Source organism: Balaenoptera musculus, chromosome 4 (assembly GCF_009873245.2).
Source record: "Balaenoptera musculus isolate JJ_BM4_2016_0621 chromosome 4, mBalMus1.pri.v3, whole genome shotgun sequence".
NCBI classification, from domain to species: Eukaryota; Metazoa; Chordata; class Mammalia; order Artiodactyla; family Balaenopteridae; genus Balaenoptera; species Balaenoptera musculus.
Genome location: NC_045788.1, coordinates 71,622,277 through 71,643,218, shown reverse-complemented (window position 1 = coordinate 71,643,218; position 20,942 = coordinate 71,622,277). Strand labels below are relative to the sequence as shown.

Sequence of the window (20,942 nt, the reverse complement as noted above, 5' to 3'; positions counted from 1 at the left end):
GTTTAATTTTTCTAGGGCTGCTTTGGAAGAAGTAGAAGGAGATGTGGCAGAATTGGAACTGAAACTTGATAAGGTAAATTTTACTTTAACTTTTTAAAACATTAATTCTTGTTTTGCATAATGATTTGTGCCTGTAACACTAGATGGTTCAAGTGACTTCTTTTATCTCCGTGAGGGTAAATGCTAATATTATCCCAATATTATGAAGAAGTTGAGGCTAGAGACATTAAGTAGTTTGTTGAAAATTTAATCTAAGTGCCAGAGCAAGAATTTGAACCATGTCTGACTAGACATCTTTTATATTGTTGGACGGTTGTTTCCTTCTCTATCAAAAAGATTGCAATCTTCTTTGATGCTTAATGGATATCATATGTAACCTAACCACTCTTGTTTATACATTTGGGTGTGGCCATGTTCAAATATAAAATTTTAAATACTCCTTCCGTTTTTTAAAGCTAATGCCAGAAATGCTGAATATGTATTTAATAATTGATATTAAATGGTCATATTCTATGCAAGGGTAAATGTACATTGATTCCTATCTTCTGTATTAATTATTGATAATCTTTTTTTTTTTTTTTTTGGCCTCTACCCAAGAAATGTTATCTGCTGTATAACAGAGTGAAATATGAGAATGAGTAAGACATGGCTTCCGATCTTAAGTAACCATTGTTCATTGTTAAAATTTTTGGAGATAAATGTGTATATTTGAATACCTTTTCTGAAAATAATTTCCTATTTATGTAATTATTATTATAAATGGAATTGTTATGTAAAGCAGTGCTTCTCAAACCTTACTGTGCATAGGAATATGTGGGGTTCTGGTGAAAATACAGATCTAGATTCAGTAAGTCTTGGTATCTGAGAGTCTGTGTTTCTAACCAGATTTTAGGTGATACCAATGCTGTTGTTCCCTGGACTGCATTTTGAATAACAAGGATATAAGATATATTAACTAGACTGATGGTTTTCAAATGTTTTGAAATCATGAAATTTATGTATATAATGTAAATAGTATAGAAACTATATAAAGCAGTAGTTATTAGTTATATATGTAAAACAAAATAATTTTAGAAAATGTTTAGTAATGAGTTATTTTTGTGTAGTACTCTGTAGTTTTCAAAGCACTTTGATATACAGTATGTTTTTGGATTTTTACAATAATCCTGTGAGGTGGGTAGGACAAGTGGATTATTTCCATTTTATAGATGAGGGTCCCACAGCCCAGAAAGTGAAGAGGACTTGCTTCAAATCACAGAGTTAGAAAAGGCAGAACCAGGGTTAGAATCCATCTGTTTTATTCTTGGTTCAGTGCTCTTCTTGTGCACCACTGTACTCCTGGATCCATGTTGAGGGAGCACATGCCACTTGGAAAGTTTCTGAGGAACACTAGCAAGCTTCCAGGCAAGTGTTTTTAAAAACTAATGTTAGAATTTTTTGTAAGGATATTATTTTCAAGAACTTTATTTTCTATTTAAAATTATATATATATGGGATCATTGTTGTTGTTATTATTATTATTTTCCCCTGAGGTATTACATTTATTTTTAAGGACTCTGTGAAACAAAGTTTTTAAACCCTTAAGGTAGGCAGCAGAAGATGTAGTTTTGATTTTCTGGTAGGTTTATGAGAGTATATAGAAGGAGAAGGCTTTTTAAAGAATCACAGAGTAGTACAATAAGGATATCTATTCTCTTTGGGCAGAACTGCATCTAAATCAAACGAAACACTTTGTGTCGGGGGGACCTCAAAATTTAAAGTACCTAAACAGAATCCTCTTACAGTATTTTTGTTAATGATTTGCTTTTATGAGCAGCTATCTTTCCCCCCCCCCCCCTTTATATCATTTGGTTGCAGTTGAGAGACTGGTAGAATCTTAAAACCAAAAGATTCAAATCTAAACCAAGTTGTCACAGTATTGGCATTCAGTACTAAGAACTCTAAATCCTTTCTAGAGTCCCTATTACCCGAAGGGCTACTCAGGGCATCATGGAAGCTTTGGCATCTTTTAAAATATCATCTTCCACCCAAATAGAATTTCCATAGTTACTTTTATATTTCTCTAGTTTAAGATCTTGATCCCTTATACAATGTCCCTTTCCCAAATTCTTAAGCTATTATTGATCATTTTTACTTTAGAATTATGAGGAGTTACAATTAGAGAAGAGAGCCTGTGAGGAGCAAGAAATGGTTGTTATTGAAGGAGGTGGCATTGAAGGACTTGTGGAGGGGAGGGGTTGCCTAGAACTAGTTTACTGATTTCATAACTTTGTGCAGGGCCAGTTGTACCTGTAATATTGCAAATCACGGCAGCAACAGGTTTAACTAGCTTGATGGCCTACCTAGCTTATATTTATTTTGCTTATAATGTATGCCACCAGTAGTTAGACTCTTTCTGGTGAGTAATGCTCCATGAATGGATGGCATTATTCGACTAGGTCCAATTATTTATCCATTCTGCCAGGTATTCTGGCATTGGCAATATCACAGAGCATCATAGTGGCCATCTAGATATAATTTCCCTATCTGTTGCATCTTCTCACTGGAATGCTTGTTCCTTGTTTGTTAAGCAGATACCCTTTAAATCACAGCTCAGGTACTACCAAACTTAGGTTCTTTTTCAGGTATTGCATTATTTCTTGCATCTTTACATTTCTTACATTTTAAAATTGTACTTCCATTTAAATTATTATAATATTATTGCAATTTTTGGTTTGTAGCGTAGTCTAGTAATTAAGAGCACAAAGCCTGGAGCAAGGCTTTACCACTTACTAAGCTGTATGGCCTTGGGCAAGTTCCTAAACCTTCCTATGTCTCAGTTTCTTCATCTCCAAAATGGGAAAAAATAAGAGTATCTATTATAGGGTTATTATATGAATAAGATGTGCTAATACATGTTAAGTGCTTTGACACATGATAAGTTCTAAATAAATGTTAATGATGGTGGTGTCTTTTCAACAAACTATTAGAGCTCCTTGAAGACAGATTGTCTTTAACAGGGAAAAAGCCCTCATTTTACTCTTAGGTAAAAATCTTCCCTCTTTGTAGGCTTATGTTATTTAGTATAGCTGTCATCACTGTCATCTAATAAGGACTTTGACAGCTGGCAGAGTATCTGTCTATCACCCAGTCAGTCCTTCCCCCTGAATAGCTGCAGTGTATATGTGCTTCAGCTATATGACAATTTCATTTTCCCTCCAACGCCTGTGATAGTGACCTTTATTCTAATTCTGATACCTGCTTTCCTGGCCATATGCTGTGCCTTGTTGCTCAGAGTCGTAATCTCTGAAACTGTGGAATGTTCATTGATACCTTACTTTCTGATGTGAGTTTCCAGTCTTTCCAGTTCTCATCTTGGACTCCTCCTGCTTCTGTTTTTCAAGCTTATCTAAATCTCTAGTCTTTCAGTCTATCCGCTTCATATTTCAGATCCCTTTTGTATTCACTATATATTTTTTAAAATAATTTTTTTTACTGAGATAAAATTCACCTAACATAAAAAACCACCATTTTAAAGTGTGCAACTCAGTGGTTTTTAGCATATTCACAATGTGAATATACTACTTAATTCCATTACCCTGATAAGAAACTCTGTGCCTGTTAGCAGTCACTTCCAATTTCCCTCTCCCTACATCCTCTGTCAACCACTAATTTACTTTCTGTCTCTGTGGATTTGCCTGTTCTGGACATTTCATATAAATGGAATCATACAGTATTTGACCTTTTGTGACAGGCTTCTTTCACTTAGCATAATGTTTTTAAAGTTCATCCGTCTATGTTGTAACATCGCCAGTATTTCCTTTTTTATGGCTGAATAATATGCTGTTGTATGGATATACCATATGTTGTTTATCCATTCATCAATTGATGGACATTTGGGTTGTTTCCACTTTTTGGCTATTATGTATAATACTGCTGTGAACCCTTCCAGTCTACTCTTAACTTATCACATCATTATTTCTCTTCTGGAGACCTTCGTTTCCTTTCCATAACACCTACTCTGCAGAATACTGACTATACTTGTCTAACCATCTCTATCCTCTGTCCCATATCTGGGCTATAGAGCCCTACAGGAGAAGTTACACAATTGTTTGGTGAAACTAATTGGTGGAGCTACACATACCTGGGATTCATGATGCAAAGCAATTTTTCCGAGACTCAATCAGGTTATCTTAACTATCTTTAGCATCTCTTATATTTCACTGTTTTCTCAAGATTTACCACCTTGCTCTTCATTCTTAGTAGAGGAACTTGTCTCTTACTTCCTTTTGGTGGGAACACCTTTATTTCTTGCTTTTAATCTAGAAACTTAACAGAATCTGTCCTTATTCCATTTTTTTTCCCATTTGAGTGATAAAAATATCCCTTTTCCTATGTAATTCCAAACTTTAACTTCTCAGGACTTTGCTTTAGCCATCTCTCTCCTTTTCCTTCTCTACCACTGCATTATTTTAAGTAAACAAAAATGTTTGTTTCTCTTGAATCAAAACAAAACAGGGCTTCCCTGGTGGCGCAGTGGTTGAGAGTCTGCCTGCTAATGCAGGGGACACGGGTTCGCGTCCTGGTCTGGGAAGATCCCACATGCCACGGAGCAGCTGAGCCCGTGTGCCACAACTGCTGAGCCTGCGCGTCTGGAGCCTGTGCTCCGCAACAAAAAGAGGCCACAATAGTGAGAGGCCCGCGCACCGCGATGAAGAGTAGCCCCCGCTTGCCGCAACTACAGGAAGCCCTAGCACAGAAACGAAGACCCAACATAGTAATCAATCAATCAATCAATAAATAAATCTTAAAAAAAAAAAAAAAAAAAAAAAAAAAAAAAACAAAACAAAACAAGAGAAAAATCTCACCTCTGACAAGGAATTGCAAATCTTTATCAAGTAATTACCATGTGCCAGTAACAGTTTGTGCTAAGATCTTTAAGTGCATTATTCTCAGCTCTTATAGTAACCCTCTATGGTTTGATACCATTGTCATTGTGTCATACAGAAGAACCTGAAGCTTCTTGAGGTTGAGGTCTCTCCGAATCACTTAGAGCATTAAGTTTGGCAGCAGAATTTGAACCTAAGCCAACTGAGCCTATAAACCTGTTTTTAACCATAATGTTCTACTACCAACCTGTCTGTTTCTGTTTTTATGGAAACTTTCAATTTAATTATTTTTGAATTATTTAATTTGTTGAATAAGCAATATCACACATGTGGTACAAAATTCAAAGGTACAAAAGTGTACCCAGTGAAAAATTAGTCATCATCTAATCTGTATCCCAGAGGCGTATACTGAACTAGTTTCTTGTGTGGTCTTCCAGAAATCTCTTAAGCATGTGAAAGATTGTATGTATTTGTACTCTTCTCTCCCCACTCCAACAAAGATATTAGCATTGTTCTACATTTTGCTTTCTTAAAATATATAATTTAGATTTTATTCCTTATTATTAATTATAGAGCTGCCTCATTCTTTTTAATGGCTGATTGTATCTCATTTTATGGATATATCATAATTTATATATCCAGTTGCCTACAGATGGATACTTAGATTGCTACCAGTGTTTTACTGCGACTGCAACGCATGACTTTACATGTGTGTCATGTGCCTTATGTGCAAATATATCTGTATGATACATTTATAAAAGTGAAATTACTACATTAGAGGGCATGTATGTTTAAAATTTTTATAGCTCTTGCTAAGTTGCCTTTCATAGAAATTGTACCAGTTTACATTCCCACCAACAGTGTGCGAGAGTGCCTATTGCCCCATACCTACCTTCTCTAAAACAGCATGTTATCACGTTTTTTGACCTTTGTTCTTCTATAAAAAAATAGTAATTTACCTTTCTTTTATTATGAGTGAGGTTGAATTTCTTTTCATGGACATACGTATATTTGAATTTTCTTTTCTGGGAATTACCTGTACATGTCTGTCTGCCATTTTTTTTCTAGTGGCTGGTTGGATTTTCAAAAATGAGTTGTATACCCTTTCTTGTAGTAGGGAAATTAGTCCCTTGTGATTTGTTGCTAATATTTTCCAATATTGTCATTTGTCTTTTGACTAAGTTTTTTTTTTTTTCCTTATCTAAATGTTTTATTGTTATGTATTTGAATTGATTAGTTTCTTCTATGGCTTTTGAGTTTTGCATCCTTCTCAGAAAGACTTTTCCTACGTTGAGATTATAAAAAATACCACCTCCTGTTTTCTCTTGGTTTTCTGATTTAATGTTTTATGTTTAAATATTTATTCCATCTGAAATTAATTTGGGGGTTTGGAATACAACTTAGTTTCTTTCTTTTTTTAGATGGCTTTAGATGGCTATCCGGTATCCTTGTGTCATTTATTGGATAATTTTTTACCCCCCTGGCTGGAGTGTTACTTAATCAAGTACTGCATTTTGTATCTGCTTCTTCACTCTGTATTCTCTTCCATTAACCAATTTGTCTATTCACATCTATTACCAGACTTTTAATTACTGCACCTATATATTTTAATATGGGGCTAATGTCCCCACCTCATTACTCTTTTTCAATTTTTTTGATGCTCTTCTTGCATGTTGGTTACTCCATATGAATTTTAGAATTAGTTTTTTTGGTTGTTAAGATATCTTTTTTTTTTTTTTTTGAAATAGCAAACTATTTGAAGGACTAGTGTCTGCCAGCATTTCTCATAGTGGGTTTTGTGGAACATTGGTCCTATGAGGATGCTTCCTCTAAAGAGAATTCAATGTCAGATAATTTTGAGAAATGCTACCTATTATATACTTCCTCTCTAGGACTCATAATACACATTAATATATCAAAAGCTCTTACAAATTTAGTAATAAAGAAATCTGTTTAACTTGACAAAATGAGTTTCCCAGACTTATTTGATCACAGAATCCTTATTTTGGTATAGAATGTTCCCCTGGGATATTCTATAGAATATATATTGGCAAAGAATTGACCTCTCATTGTGTCTTCTTCATCTACAGTTCATAACTCACTGTAATCTGGCTACAGCCCCCCAGTTTCTCTTAAAACAATTCTTGCTAGGGATGCTGGTGACTGTCACCAAACTCAACAAACTTTTTTTAAGTGTTTTTAAAACTTGACCTTTATGGATTTTCAACCTATTCATCATCCATCTTTTGGTACTTTGTTCTTTCTTGACTTTGATGAAATTAATCTGTTGCTTTTCCTCCTACCTTTCCCTTTTCCTCTTTTAGTCTCCTTTGTGGGGTCCTCACTGTACACACTGTGACCCCTGCTTTTTTTCTAGGCTGTAGCGTTGTAGCACTGATACTTTATTTGCTACTGACTCCTGTGTGTGTATCTATAGTACACTTCTCTTTTTTGAGCTTTAAGTATCTATTTTCACTTGGTTTTGATAGACTTTCCACTTGGCTTATTTCACAGACCCATCTAGCTCAGGCCTACCTCACAGGCCCAACACTGTTAAGACAAGTCTTTGCTGGACAGTATAGTGTCTTTGTGCAAATTAGCATCTTGTAGCAGATATAGCCCTCAGCAAGCAGAGCTCAGGCTGGATTTCATCCTCTATTTTTCCCTTTGGTAGGACACCATCTGCATAATTGTACTTAGGTGCTCAACTAATTTCTAAATTTGTCCCCTCTCTTCTCTCCCTGCTTACTGCCTTAATTCAGGCTCTCGTAGTTTTTGGTCTAGTCTCCTTATCTTTATTCTTTCTACTTCCTTATCTTACTTTTTCTTCTTTTAGCTCATCATTCTAAAATGGAACTCTGGTTAACTCACCCGTTCGATATCTTTATTGTTTTCCATTTCCTTTCATATAAAATGTGAACACCTTAACTTTGCACACAGGGCTTTTCCTGATCTGGCCCTTGTATACATTTTCACACTGTGCTAAGCTACTTAGTGCCCCTGGTTTGCCCTGCCATCTAAGCTTCAGGGCTTTAGAACATGCTTTTCCTAGAGAAGTGTCTTCTTATTACCCTTATCTGATTGGCTAATTCCTGTTGGTGTTCAGGGCTTTTCTCAAGTATTACCTTTTCCCGGAACCCTTCCTTGATCCCCATAGCCCTCATTACACGTTCCTCCTTTGTTCCCTCTTGCATGGTTTTGATGAGCATAGCAGTTGTACTTGTGCTAAATAGAATTTATCTGCTTTTTGAATGGTTAGAATTAGAACAGAGATTATGTTTTTCACTTCTGTTCCTCCCGGTCCCAGGGTAACAGTTTTAAATTACACTCCTGAGATCCTTGAGCTGTCTTCTAAAGTTTTCCCGAGCTCTATCCTCTTCTTGGTGGCCCCTCTTCCCAACCTCTCATTACCCTTCCTTCATCTAGAGCAGCTCCACTTTTATCTTTTTTTATATTTGATTTTCACCCAAGATTTTGTTTGCTTAAAGAAAATGTTCTGTATCTGAGTGAACTAAAGAAAGAAACAAGGAAGGGATAGAAAAAAAAAGAGAGAAAAGGAATGAAAGGGAAAAAGAAAAAGATGAAAAAAAGAAAGAAGAAAGGAGGGGACAGGAGAAGAGAGGGAGAAGCTCTGTTCTAAGATTTAGCACAATGCCTAGATGGGAGGCATTAGAGAAATATGGTTGATTAAGCAATTCTGCTTTGATAGTCTGATATTAAAATGACCAACATGACTAACCCACCATACCAGTTTACTTCCCTTCCCTCCGCCATACCACAGTTGTGTTTTTAAAATCTTCTGTCATACTGCTTGCTCTGCCTAAACTTTCCTTTTCTTCCTTCCAAGGGGTGCTTAATACATTTTTGTGGAGTTAATTTATGGGATTGAATTTAACTTGATAAAATGGTTGTTGTTGTTTGAAAGGTCAACTTTTTTTGGTACAGTTCTCTTATGAATTTACTTTTTAAGCCAAAGGAAAAAAAGAACAATTTTCATTTAGTCTATTTTGGGTTTATTGATGAACTATAATTTGTCTTAACTAGGCTTACTCATGTGGTTAATGCTAACACTTGTTTGATTAAGTAATTTGTAAAATTATTTTCAATGATATGATGTTTTTCTTTTCCAGCTTGTGAAGCTATGTATTGCAATGATTGATACTGGAAAAGCCTTTTGTGTTGCAAATAAACAGTTCATGAATGGGATTCGAGACCTGGCACAGTATTCTAGCAATGATGCTGTAGTTGAGGTTAGTATTATTAAATTTAGTTAAAATGGTAAATGAAACAAGATGTTAGAGAATTATGCATCCATTTACCTTATTAATAGTAGTAGTGGTCCTTAAAATTAGAAGTGGAAAAGCTATCACCTGTTGGTGCTATCTGATATAATCCTGTTTTCTAGGACAGTTAGAAGGTGATGGTTGATTTGCATTGTGGATATAAGTTTACTATACTTGCTGCTAGGTGAACTGAAGCATCTACAAGGGGACCTGAGCAGTGAGAGTAGGATCATGCTTATTAGTAGCTGTTTATCGGGGCAAGCAGAGAGCATTAACCCAAGACTAGTATCTAACTATACATTTTGGGGGCTGCATAGGAAAGTTCTGGTAGCTAGCTATGCTGTGTTAGCTTAGACCCCTTGCTATACTATGTGGTGTTATGACATTTCTTTTATGAAGAATAATAACTGGTGCAGAAATGGTTGTAATTTGATGATTATGTGATCCATAGATGCCTAAATGGACACAGTCTTGATATACTCAATTTTACCTTAGGTTTACATGGGACATTTTGATTTGCTAGTATAATAGTATTGGTAGGGCAGGCTAATTCTTTGACTGTTCTAGGGTTTTATGTTACTACATGTAGACTTGACCTCTCTGCAGAGCATGCCTGAGAGGTAGTGAGATTGTCCTAGTGAGAAATAAATGTTACTGTTTACAGTGTAACTTGATCTTTCTGTCAGAAATGCTGAAGTAACATTTTTGTGGCCTATATTAGTAGCTCTTAAATGACTTGGTTTTCTTTTGATTTCTTTCTCATAGACAAGTTTGACCAAATTTTCTGACAGTCTTCAAGAAATGATAAATTTTCACACAGTAAGTGTTTATTAAATAGGTGTTATTATGACCATGTTCATGTTTTAGTACTTTGGTGGCAGTATTTTATAAAATTACTTAAGTTGGAAAATGAATGACTTTGATTTGTCAACAACTTTTTAGTTGGGTGGATCTAAAATGTGTGTGTGTGTGAGAGAGAGAGACAGAGAGGGAGAAAGTATAGATGTGTATTATTTCCCATTCTATAATAGTGAACTTTAATTTCAATGAAGTACACACCCATAAAAGTTAATGTTTTTCCTTTAAGTTGTGCCTTTATAAGTTTTTAAGCAATTTCAAGAAGAAAGACGTACAAGTCATCATTCTAAAATTAGCTATTTCTTTTAAGATACAAATATATCCCCTTTGTCTAATCAATTGCTAATATTAAAGACTTGTATTTTTTGAGCTATTTATGTTTGTGTTTAAGATTTGAGGACAGATCTTCAAGAATGAGGGATATATATTACTTTTGGAATGTCGTGAAATTCCTTTATAAGTTTTGTAAACGTTTACTGAAAATATGTGAGATCTTTTAGTTGTGGCGTGTGGAATCTTTAGTTGCAGCATGTGGGATCTAGTTCCCTGACCAGGGATTGAACCCAGGCCCCCTGCACTGGGAGTGTGGAGTCTTAGCCACTGGACCACCAGGGAAGTCCCTCATTGTGGTTTTGATTTGCATCTCCCTAATGACCAATCTGGTTGAGCATATTTTCATCTGCTTATTGGCCATTTGTGTATTTTCTTCTGCTGTTGTTACCACTGTTGTCCACTTAAGTCCTTTGCCCATTTAAAGTTTTTCTAAATTGAATTCTTTATATATTCTGGATATTACACCCTTGTCAGATATATGATATATAAATAATTTTTCCCATTCTATAAGTAGTCTTTTTACTTTCTTGATAATGTCATTTGATGCATAAAAGTTTTAATTTTTTTTATTGAAGTATAGTTAATTTACAATGCTGTGTTTCAAGTGTACAGCAAAGTGATTCAGTTATACATATATATATTCTTTTTCAGATTCCTTTCCATTGTAGGTTATTACAAGATACTGAGTATAGTTTTCTGCACTATACAGTAGGTCCTTATTGTTTACCTATTTTATATATAGTAGAGTGTATTATGTTAATCCCAAACTGCTATCCTCCCCCCCCCACCCCCACTATCCCCTTTGGTAACCAGAAGTTTGTTTTCTGTGTCTGTGAGTCTATTTCTGTTTTGTTAGTAAGTTCATTTGTATCATTTTTTTAGATTCCACATAGAAGTGATATCCTATGATATTTGTCTTTCTCTGTTTTACTTCACTTGATAATCTCTAGGTCCATCCATGTTGCTGCAAATGGCATTATTTCATTCTTTTTAGTGGCTGAGTAGTATTCTGTTGTGTGTGTGTGTGTATGTATATATCTATATCTATATCTATATCTATATACATATACACACACACACACCGCCGCCCCCCCCCCCACATCTTCTTTATTCATTTCTCTGTTAATGGATATTTAGGTTGCTTCCATGTCTTGGCTATTGTAAATAGCGCTGCTATGAACATTGGGGTGCATGTATCTTTTCAAATCAGAGTTTTCTCCAGAAATATGCCCAGAAGGGGGATTGCTGGATCATATGGCAACTCTATTTTTAGTTTTTTAAGGAAACTCCATACTGTTCTCGATAATGACTGCACCAATTTACATTCCCACCAACAGTGTAGGAGGGTTTCTTTTCTCCACACCCTCTCCAGCATTTACTATTTGTAGACTTTTTGATGATGCCCATTCTGACCACAGTGAGGTGATACCTCATTTGTAGTTTTGATTTGTATTTCACAGTAATTAGCAATGTTGAGCATCTTTTCATGTGCCTCTTGACCATCTGTATGTCTTCTTTGGAGAAATGTCTATTTAGGTCTTCTGCCCGTTTTTTTTTACTGGGTTGTTTGTTTTTTTGATATTGAGCTGTGTGAGCTGTTTGTATATTTTGGAAATTAATCCCTTGTCGGTCACAACATTTGCGAATATTTTCTCTCATTCAGTAGGTTGTCTTTTCATTTTGCCTCCTTGGGTAGGTTTATTCCTAGGTATTTTATTCTTTTTTGATGTGATGGTAAATGGGATTGTTTTCTTAATTTCTCTTTCTGATATTTGGTTGTTAGTGTATAGAAATGCAACAGATTTCTGTATGTTAATTTTGTATCCTACAACTTTACTGAATTCATTGATGAGCTCTATTACTTTTCTGGTAACATCTTTAGGATTTTCTATATAGAGCATCATGTCATCTGCAAACAGTGACAGTTTTATTTCTTCTTTTCCAACTTGGATTCCTTTTATTTCTTTTTCTTCTCTAATTGCTGTGGCTATGACTTCCAAAATTATGTTGAATAAAAGTGGCGAGAGTGGGCATCCTTGTCTTGTTTGTGATCTTAGAGGAAATGCTTTCAGCTTTTCATCATTGAGTATGATGTTAGCTGTAGTTTTGTCATATATGACCTTTATTATGTTGAGGTAGGTTCCCTCTGTGCCCACTTTCTGAAGAGTTTTTATCATAAATGGATGCTGAATTTTATCAAAAGCTTTTTCTGCATCTATTGAGATGATCATTTGGTTTTTATTCCTCAATTTGTTAATGTGGTGTATCACACTGATTGATTTGCAGATATTGAAAAGTCCTTGTATCCCTGGAATAAATCCCACTTGATCATGGTGTATGATCCTTTTAATGTATTGTTGGATTCAGTTTGCTGATATTTTGTTGAGGATTTTTACATTGTGTTCATCAGTGATATTGGCCTATACTTTTCTTTTTTGATACCTTTGTCTGGTTTTGGTATCAGGGTGATGGTGGCCTCATAGAATGAGTTTGGGAGTGTTCCTTCCTCTGCAATATTTTGGAATAGTTTCAGAAGGATAGGTGTTAACTCTTCTTTAAATGTTTGGTAGAATTTACCTGTGAAACCATTTTGTTCTGGACTTTTACTTGTTGGGAGTTTTTAAATTACTGATTCAATTTAAGTACTGGTAGTTGGTCTGTTCATATATTCCATTTCCTTCTGGTTCAGTCTTGGGAGAGTGTACCTTTCTAAGAATTTGTCCATTTCTTCTAGGTTGTCCATTTTATTGGTATATAATTGCTCGTAGTATTCTCCCTATGATCCTTTGTATTTCTGTGGCGTTGGTTGTAACTTCTCCTTTTTCATTTCTGATTTTATTGATTTGGGCCCTCTCCCTTTTTTTCTTGATGAGTCTGGCTAAAGGTTTATCAATTTTGTTTATCTTTTCAAAGAACCAGCTTTTAGTTTCATTGATCTTTCTATTGTTTTTTTAGTCTCTATTTCATTTATTTCTGCTGTGATCTTTGTGATTTATTTTCTTTTACTAAGTTTGGATTTTGTTTGTTCTTCTTTCTCTAGTTGCTTTATACATAAGATTAGGTTGTTTGTTTGAGATTTTTCTTGTTTCCTGAGGTAGGATTGTATTGCTATAAACTTCCCTCTTAGAACTGCTTTTGCTGCATCCCATAGGTTTTGGATAGTTGTTTTTTTTTGTTTTCATTAGTCTCCAGGCATTTTAAAATTTCCTCTTTGATTTCTTCAGTGATCCATTGGTTGTTTAGTAGCATATTGTTTAGCCTCCATGTGTTTGTTTTTTTTGCAGTTTTTCTTCTTGTAGTGATTTCTACCCTCATAACCTTGTGGTCAGAAAAGATATTTGATATGATTTCAATTTTCTTAAATTTACTGAGGCTTGCTACGTGGCCCAGCATGTGATCTGTTTTGGAGAATGTTCCATGTGCACTTGAAAAGAATGTGTTCTGCAGCTTTTGGATGGAATGCTCTATAAATATCAATTAAGTCTGTCTGGTCTATATGTCATTTAAGTCCTGTATTTCTACATTGATTTTCTGTCTAGATAATCTTTCCATTGATGTAAGTGGGATGTTAAAGTCCCCCACTATTATTGTGTTAATGTCAGTTTCTCCTTTTGTGTCTGTTAACATTTGCCTTATATATTGAGGTGCTCCTATGTTGGGTGCATATATATTTACAATTATATCTTCTTCTTGGATTGATCCTTTGATCATTATGTAGTGTCCTTCTCTGTCTCTTGTAACAGTCTTTATTTTAAAGTCTATTTTGTCTGATATAAGTATTGCTACTCCAGCTTTCTTTTGATTTCCATTTACATGGAATACCTTTTTCCGTCCCCTTACTTTCAGTCTGTATGTGTCTCCAGATCTGAAGTGAGTCTCTTGTAGGCAGCAAATACATGGGTCTTATTTTTGTATCCATTCAGCCAGTCTCTGTCTTTTGGTAGGAGCATTTAGTCCATTTACATTTAAGGTGATGACGACCAATATGTTTGTTTCTATTGCCGTTTTCTTAATTGTTTTGGATTTGTTTTTATAGGTCTTTTTTCCCCTTTCTTCTTTTGTCTTATGATTTGATGACTCTCTTCAGTGTTATGTTTGTATTCCTTTTTCTTCTTTGTGTGTATATCTACTATAGATTTTTGTTTTGCAGTTACCATGAGGTTTTTGTATAGGAGTCTATATTTATACATGCTTGTTTTAAGTTGCTGATCTCTTAATTTCAAACACATTTTAAATAACCTGCATTTGTACCCTCCTCCCCTCATGATCACTGTTTTTGATATTATATTTTGCATCAAATTGTTTTGTGTATCCCTTAACTGCTTATTGTGTATACAAATGATTTTACTACTTTTGTCTTTTAACCTTACTACTAGCTTTGTTCTTGGATGATTTCCTACCTTTATTGTATGTTTGCCTTTACCAATGAACTTTTCCATTTTGTGATTTTCTTGTTTCTAGTTGTGGCCTTTTCTGCCTAGAGAAGTTCCTTTAGCATTTGTTGTAAAGCTGGTTTGGTGGTGCTGAATTCTTTTAGCTTTTGCTTGTCTGTAAAGCTTTTGACCTCTCCATCAAATCTGAGCGAGAGCCTTGCTGGGTAGATTATTCTTGGTTGTAGGTTTTTCTCTTTCATCACTTTAAGTGTATCTTGCCACTCCCTTCTGGCCTGTAGAGCTTTTGCTGAAAAATTAGCTGATAACTTTATGGGAGTTCCCTTGTATGTTATTTGTTGCTTTTCCCTTGTTGCTTTTAATATTCTCTCTTATCTTTTATTTTTGTCATTTTGATTACAGTGTGTTGTGGTGTATTCCTCTATGGGTTAATCCTGTATGGGACTCTCTGCACTTCCTGGTCTTGGGTGACTATTTCCTTCTCCAGATTAGGGAAGTTTTCAGCTGTTGTCTCTTCAAATATGTTTCCAGACCCTTCCTCTCTTCTCCTTTTGGGACCCTTATCATGCGAATATTAGCACGCTTGATGTTGTCCCAGAGGTCTGCTAAACTGTCCTTATTTCTTTTCATTCTTTTTTCTTTTTTCTGTTCAGGGACAATGATTTCCACTATTCTATCTTCCAGCTCAGTGATCTATCCTTCTGCCTCAGTTAGTCTACTATTCATTCCTTCTAGTGTATTTTTTATTTCAGTTATTGTATTCTTTATTCTGTTTGGCTGTTCTTTATATATTCTAATTCTTTGTTAAAAACTTCTAATTTCTCACTCTGTGCATCCCTTCTCCTGAGTTCTTTGATCATCTTTATCATTGTTATTCTGAACAAGATCTTTCTTGGTTAGATTGCCTGTCTTCACTTCACTTTGTTCTTCTGGAGTTTTATCTTGTTCCTTTGTCTGAAACATATTCCTCTGTCACCTAATTTTGTCTAAATTGCTATTTGTATTTTTATGTATGTAGTAGGTTTGTTAAGTTTCTCGACCTTGGAAGAGTGGCCCTCTGTAGGAGACGTCTTATGTGTCTCAGCAGTGCACTCCCCTCTTGTCACAAGGGCTAGGAGCCAGCTGGTCCCAGGGTAGTGTGTGGCCTGTGTTTGTGGACTTGGTCCACATGCTGCTGGACTGTAATATTCTTGCTTCTGGTGTCTGCCCCCTGGTGGGTAAGACTGGTCTAGAGGCTTGTGCAGGCTTCCTGACAGGAGAGGCGGGTGCCTGCCCCCTGGTGGGTAGGGCTGGGTATTCATCTTCTGGTGGGCAGGGCCATTCTAGGGGTGTGTCTAGAGGCTGCTGTGGGCTCAGGAAGTCTTTAGATAGCCTGTCTGCTGATGAATGGGGCTGTGCCCTTGCTCAGTTTTTTGTTTGGCCAGAGGTGTCGCAACACTGGAGCCTACAGGCTTTTAGGTGGGGCCAGGTCTTTGTGCCAAAATGTCAGCCTCCAGGAGAGTTCACGAAGATGAATATTACCTGATACATTTGCCAGCAGTGTTTGTGTCCCCAGGGTGGGCCACAGTCACCCAGGAACCTCCCCAGGAGGCCCTCCAAGACCAGCATTAGGTCTGTCCCAGGCTCCTGTCAAATTACTGCTTTTGCCCTTGGCCTGGTGTACCTGAAATTTTGTGTGTGCTCTTTAAGAGTGAAGTCTCTATTTTCCCCAGTCCTGTGGAGCTTCTGCAGTCAAGCCCCACTGACCTTCAAGGCCAAATGCTCTGGGGGCTCTTCTTCCTGGTGCCGGACCTCTAGGCTGGGGGCCTGATGTGGGGCTCAGCATTCTCACTCTTGTGCAAGAACATCTGTAATTTAATTCTCTAGTTTGTGGGTCGCCTACCCAGGGGGTATGGGATTTGATTATATCGCAAGTGCCCCCCTCCTACCAGTCTTGTGGTTCTGTCTGTATGTCTTTAGTTGTAGAGAATCTTTTTTGGTAGCTTTCAGTCTTTTTCAACGATGGTTGTTCTGCAGATTGTTGTGATTTTGGTGTGTTTGTGAGAGGAGGTGATCTTAGGGTTAGGGTTCTTCTACTCTACCATCTTGGCCACTCTCTAAAAGTTTTAATTTTGGAACTTCCCTGGTGGCACAGTGGTTAAGAATCCGCCTGCCAGTGCAGGGGACATAGGTTTGATCCCTGGTCCAGGAAGATCCCGCATGCCACAGAGCAACTAAGCCCATGCGTCACAACTACTGAGCCTGTGCTCTAGAGCCTGCAAACCACAACTACTGAGCCCGTGTGCCACAACTACTGAAGCCTGTGTGCCTAGAGCCCGTGCTCCGCAACAAGAGAAGCCATCGTAATGAGAAGCCTGTGCACCGCAACGAAGAGTAGCCACCACTCGCTGCAACTAGAGAAAGCCTGCGTGTAGCAACGAAGACCCAACACAGCCAAAAATAAATAAATAAAAATAAATAAATAAATAAATAAAAGTTTTCATTTTGATGAAATCCAATTTATCTTTTTTTTTTTTTTTTTTCCTGTTCCTCCTGCTTTTGGGGTCATATCCAAGAATCCATTGCTAAATCCCAGATCATGCAGATTAATCCCTTTGTTTTCTTCTAATATTTTTATGATTTTAGCTCTAATATTTTGCACCAATTTGTTTTTAATGACCTCTTATTAATTTTCTTTTTGCCTTCTATTGAATTTGGTTGCTAGTGTATAATATATTTGATTTCTTTTTAAATCAAGGGACCTTTTGGATTCAAACTTCTTAAAAAGTGTAATATAATAAGAATTAAATTTTTTTTTTAAGTTACTGATTTTAAATTAACATAATAGGTTAAATTTTTTTTGTAATATAGTATCCTTTGTAGTAGTCCTGTTTCTGATATTTTCTTTAAATCAGTAAGTCTTATATTATTGCTTTATATAAGAATATTTTGCTTTTTGTTATAGTTTTATATGTGAAAAGTTATGAGTAAGATAAACTTTTGGTAAATAAATAGTTTAAATGTATGTTGAAATCTGTCCGGTCAAGAAAGCTTAAGTTCAGAGTATTTTATAAATCATTCTCTTATAGTAAATTGAGTCTTTAAAAATGAGGTTTGTTTGAAGCAAGGTATATAAATATAGTTTCCTTCAAGAGGATAGAGATTGGTCTTTTTAGTGCTAGTGCTATTAATGTGCAACTGGTTTCCTGAACTGATTCCAATAATGTGGTTTTTTTTTTTCCTTTCAATTGAAAGCAATCAATATTTCTTGATTTTAACATTGTAAAAAGAACAAAGAATTTAGATAGAAACAACTTTGAGTTTAGGCTTCACTGTTATTAGCTGTATAATTTTGGTCAGTTTATTTAATCACTTTCATTTTTCAGTTTACTGTTCTATAAAAGGGGAATAGTAGAATTTGCAATACCAGCGTGTAAGGGTGTTGTGATGAGGAACAAAATATGTGCAGCTAGATCCTGGGGAGTGATACTGCTTCCTTTACTATATTGGTTGGTATCCGTTTGGGAAAATAGAAACCACATATGGTATTTCTTATAGAAAGGTTTTAATATAGTGAATTGGTTACAAAGTGTTGGAAGGGTTGGAGGAATGAAAAAAGCCACAGTGATGCCACCTAGAGATTAGTCAACATAGGAAGGAGCTACTGTCCTTAGGGGCTGCAGGAGCAAGGGTGGAAGTGGTGGTGCTAGAGCCCCTAAGTACTGCACTCTTGAGAACACTGCAATTGTTGCCAAGCCAGGAAGTCAGGGCTTGCCTGCTTGCTGTGGCTGCAAGAGCCTCGGAGCCTGCAGTCCCATTGACACCCTCAGATTGGTCACTGACGCTGCCTAAATTTGGAGTAGCTCAGTTGCTCACTAATGGCTGTGTCAGAACAGAAGCAGAAAAAAAAAGTGGCTTCTCCTTATCTCCTGCCTCTTAATCTAACATCAGATCCTATTTGCAAAACCTAACCTCTTGGCTTGCAGGGGGTTTGGGAAATATGCTTTGCAGATTTCTAGCTCCTGGCAGCATAGAGGAGGAGATTATGGAAGGGTGATGTAGTGGTGAAAGCCAGTAAACAACTGGCACACCAACCATAAAGGCTATAATTTTGAAAACAGTTTTAGTAAGCAAATTATTGTGCAGTCTTAGCAATTTTCATCCTTGAAACCTCTTTCTGTGACTTTTCTTTTTCCCCCCCATATTCCATGTCCCACGCATTAAGAAAATATACCCCAGATCCTACAATAAATAGTTGCTCTGTCACCTCCAAGTCTAAACTACTACCACCTTTTGTTTAAGATTATATAACTTGTATCTCTGCTTCTCTACTTGCCCTTCTAAATACAGTGAGTTATGTATACAGCAGCCAGAATGAACTTTTAAAAATATAAATTAATTCACAGTACTCTCCTGTTCTAGCTCCCTGTTTCACTCAGAATAAAATCCTAACCAAGTCCTATATGATGAGGCTCCAGCTGATAACTTCCTGATCTCATCTCTCTTCTCTGTCTGGTTGTAGCCTCTTGGGCTCTTTGTTGTTCTTTGAACATGCCAAAGTAATTCTCATGTTAGGGCCTTTGTACTTGCAGTCTGTTCGGTGCGGTATGTTCTTCCTCCACGTTTATGTGTGACTGTTTCCTTACAATATTCCTTTTCTTTCTATAGGTCTCCCTCACTTTAATAGATCACTGCCTCTATGAGAAGCCTTCCTTGACCACCATATGGTTACTGTCTATCAATTTACCCTGCCTTTTGCGTGCACACACACATACCATGTATGTGTATGTGGTCTCATTCTTAAATATATGTACTTATTTTATTGTCTGTTCTCTAAGTTTTATGACTGTAGGCGCTTTGTTGTATTCATCTCTGCTACTACCACCTAGAAGAGTCCTTGGTAGGAAGGAGTTACTCATGGCAGGGTTGAGGACACTGAGATTATGACAACCCTTGTAATGTTTCTTTAGTCATTAAATGAATAAAGATGTGTTAAATCAGTGAAAATTCGGTGAACAGATAGACAATTAAAAGTATTTAATATTCTTTAGAAATGCTTAATATGCTTTAGAATGATAATTTGCAAACTAAGAGGAGATCACTATTTGTCTGCCTGTCTGCCTAGAGATCTAAATGCTATAGGTTGGTGAACTTGTGTGTGTTTACATATATACTTATATATATGTATATAGGAGAGCTCTGATACTACACCAAGATGTCTAGTGCCTTTCTAGTTTTATTCCCATATTCCTTTTTACAGCATCTCAGAAATTTTTCTACTAATAGCTATAGGTATGAAATTGTGAGACCTTAGTTTACTTTCTTTTAATTTTCTTTCCTTTTATAGTTGCTATGCTCTGTGTTTTTACCTTGCCTTTTTGTTTCTTGTTAACAAATACTTTTCCCTTAGTTTTTTCAGTAGGAGTGACCTCTTTGTACTTGAATCAGAATCTTTATATTTGTGGCAAAGGTTCTTCCCCCATCATAACGCTGTATACTTCACTTCAACTAGATTAAAGATAGGGATGACACATATCTTGTTTGCTGTTATATCCTTAGTACTTGCATAATTCTTATCTTGGGGAAGTCATTTAATTTTTCTAAGCTTTGCATTCCACCTCTGTAAAATGAAGGAGCTTTTACTAGATGACTTTTAATTATAAAGTATTAATTATTATAAGATTTAAATATGATCTCAGAGTCATTTGTTAAAAATGTGGGAAAGCCTAGTTGTATAAAATGCTTTATTTTAGTAGCATTCTGTTCAGTGAAATTTTAATTACATAGCATTATAGGATAAAGGAGACTTTATAGGATAAGACAAACTGCTTTCTAAAAGGTAATAAACACTGGAATCTGCTTTATATTCTATAGCAAAGCTCATAACACTTAAGTCTTGGTGTATCACTTTGTATCAGGATAAAAGGCTAGATGTTACAGAGATGATATTTATGAATAACTTTGGCTTAAATAAATGTTTGAAATAATATAACCATTTGGGTTTTTAGCCAAGTAAGATTAAACATAGATTGGGTTTAAATTATCCAGTCATTTAAAAAATAAATTATTTGGATTCTTTTGTGATTTATTTTCTCTGTAAAAATGGATAGTACTGTTCCTTATTCCTTATAGAATGAGAATGTCCTAGGGTTGCTCTTTAACTCATATGTTTTTTATAAGGTGCCAACTCATAACTTTTCCAGAGTAGGTCATATATGCTACATTCTACT

General features: G+C 35.9%; 1 protein-coding gene across 5 annotated transcripts in view; it reads left to right on the top strand.

The window, feature by feature from the left end:
* ACAP2 (ArfGAP with coiled-coil, ankyrin repeat and PH domains 2) overlaps nucleotides 1–20,942 on the top strand; it is a 148,090-nt gene that overhangs the window by 48,779 nt on the left and 78,369 nt on the right. For all 5 annotated transcript variants that reach the window (XR_005019673.1, XM_036850171.1, XM_036850173.1 and 2 more), the window contains exons 2-4: nucleotides 16–73; nucleotides 8,999–9,118; nucleotides 9,917–9,970. Coding sequence is in view for 4 of the 5 variants with exons in the window: in XM_036850171.1 (XP_036706066.1) it covers nucleotides 16–73; nucleotides 8,999–9,118; nucleotides 9,917–9,970 (232 nt within the window). In the remaining variant the exon portion in view is untranslated. The remainder of the gene's footprint in view (nucleotides 1–15; nucleotides 74–8,998; nucleotides 9,119–9,916; nucleotides 9,971–20,942) is intronic.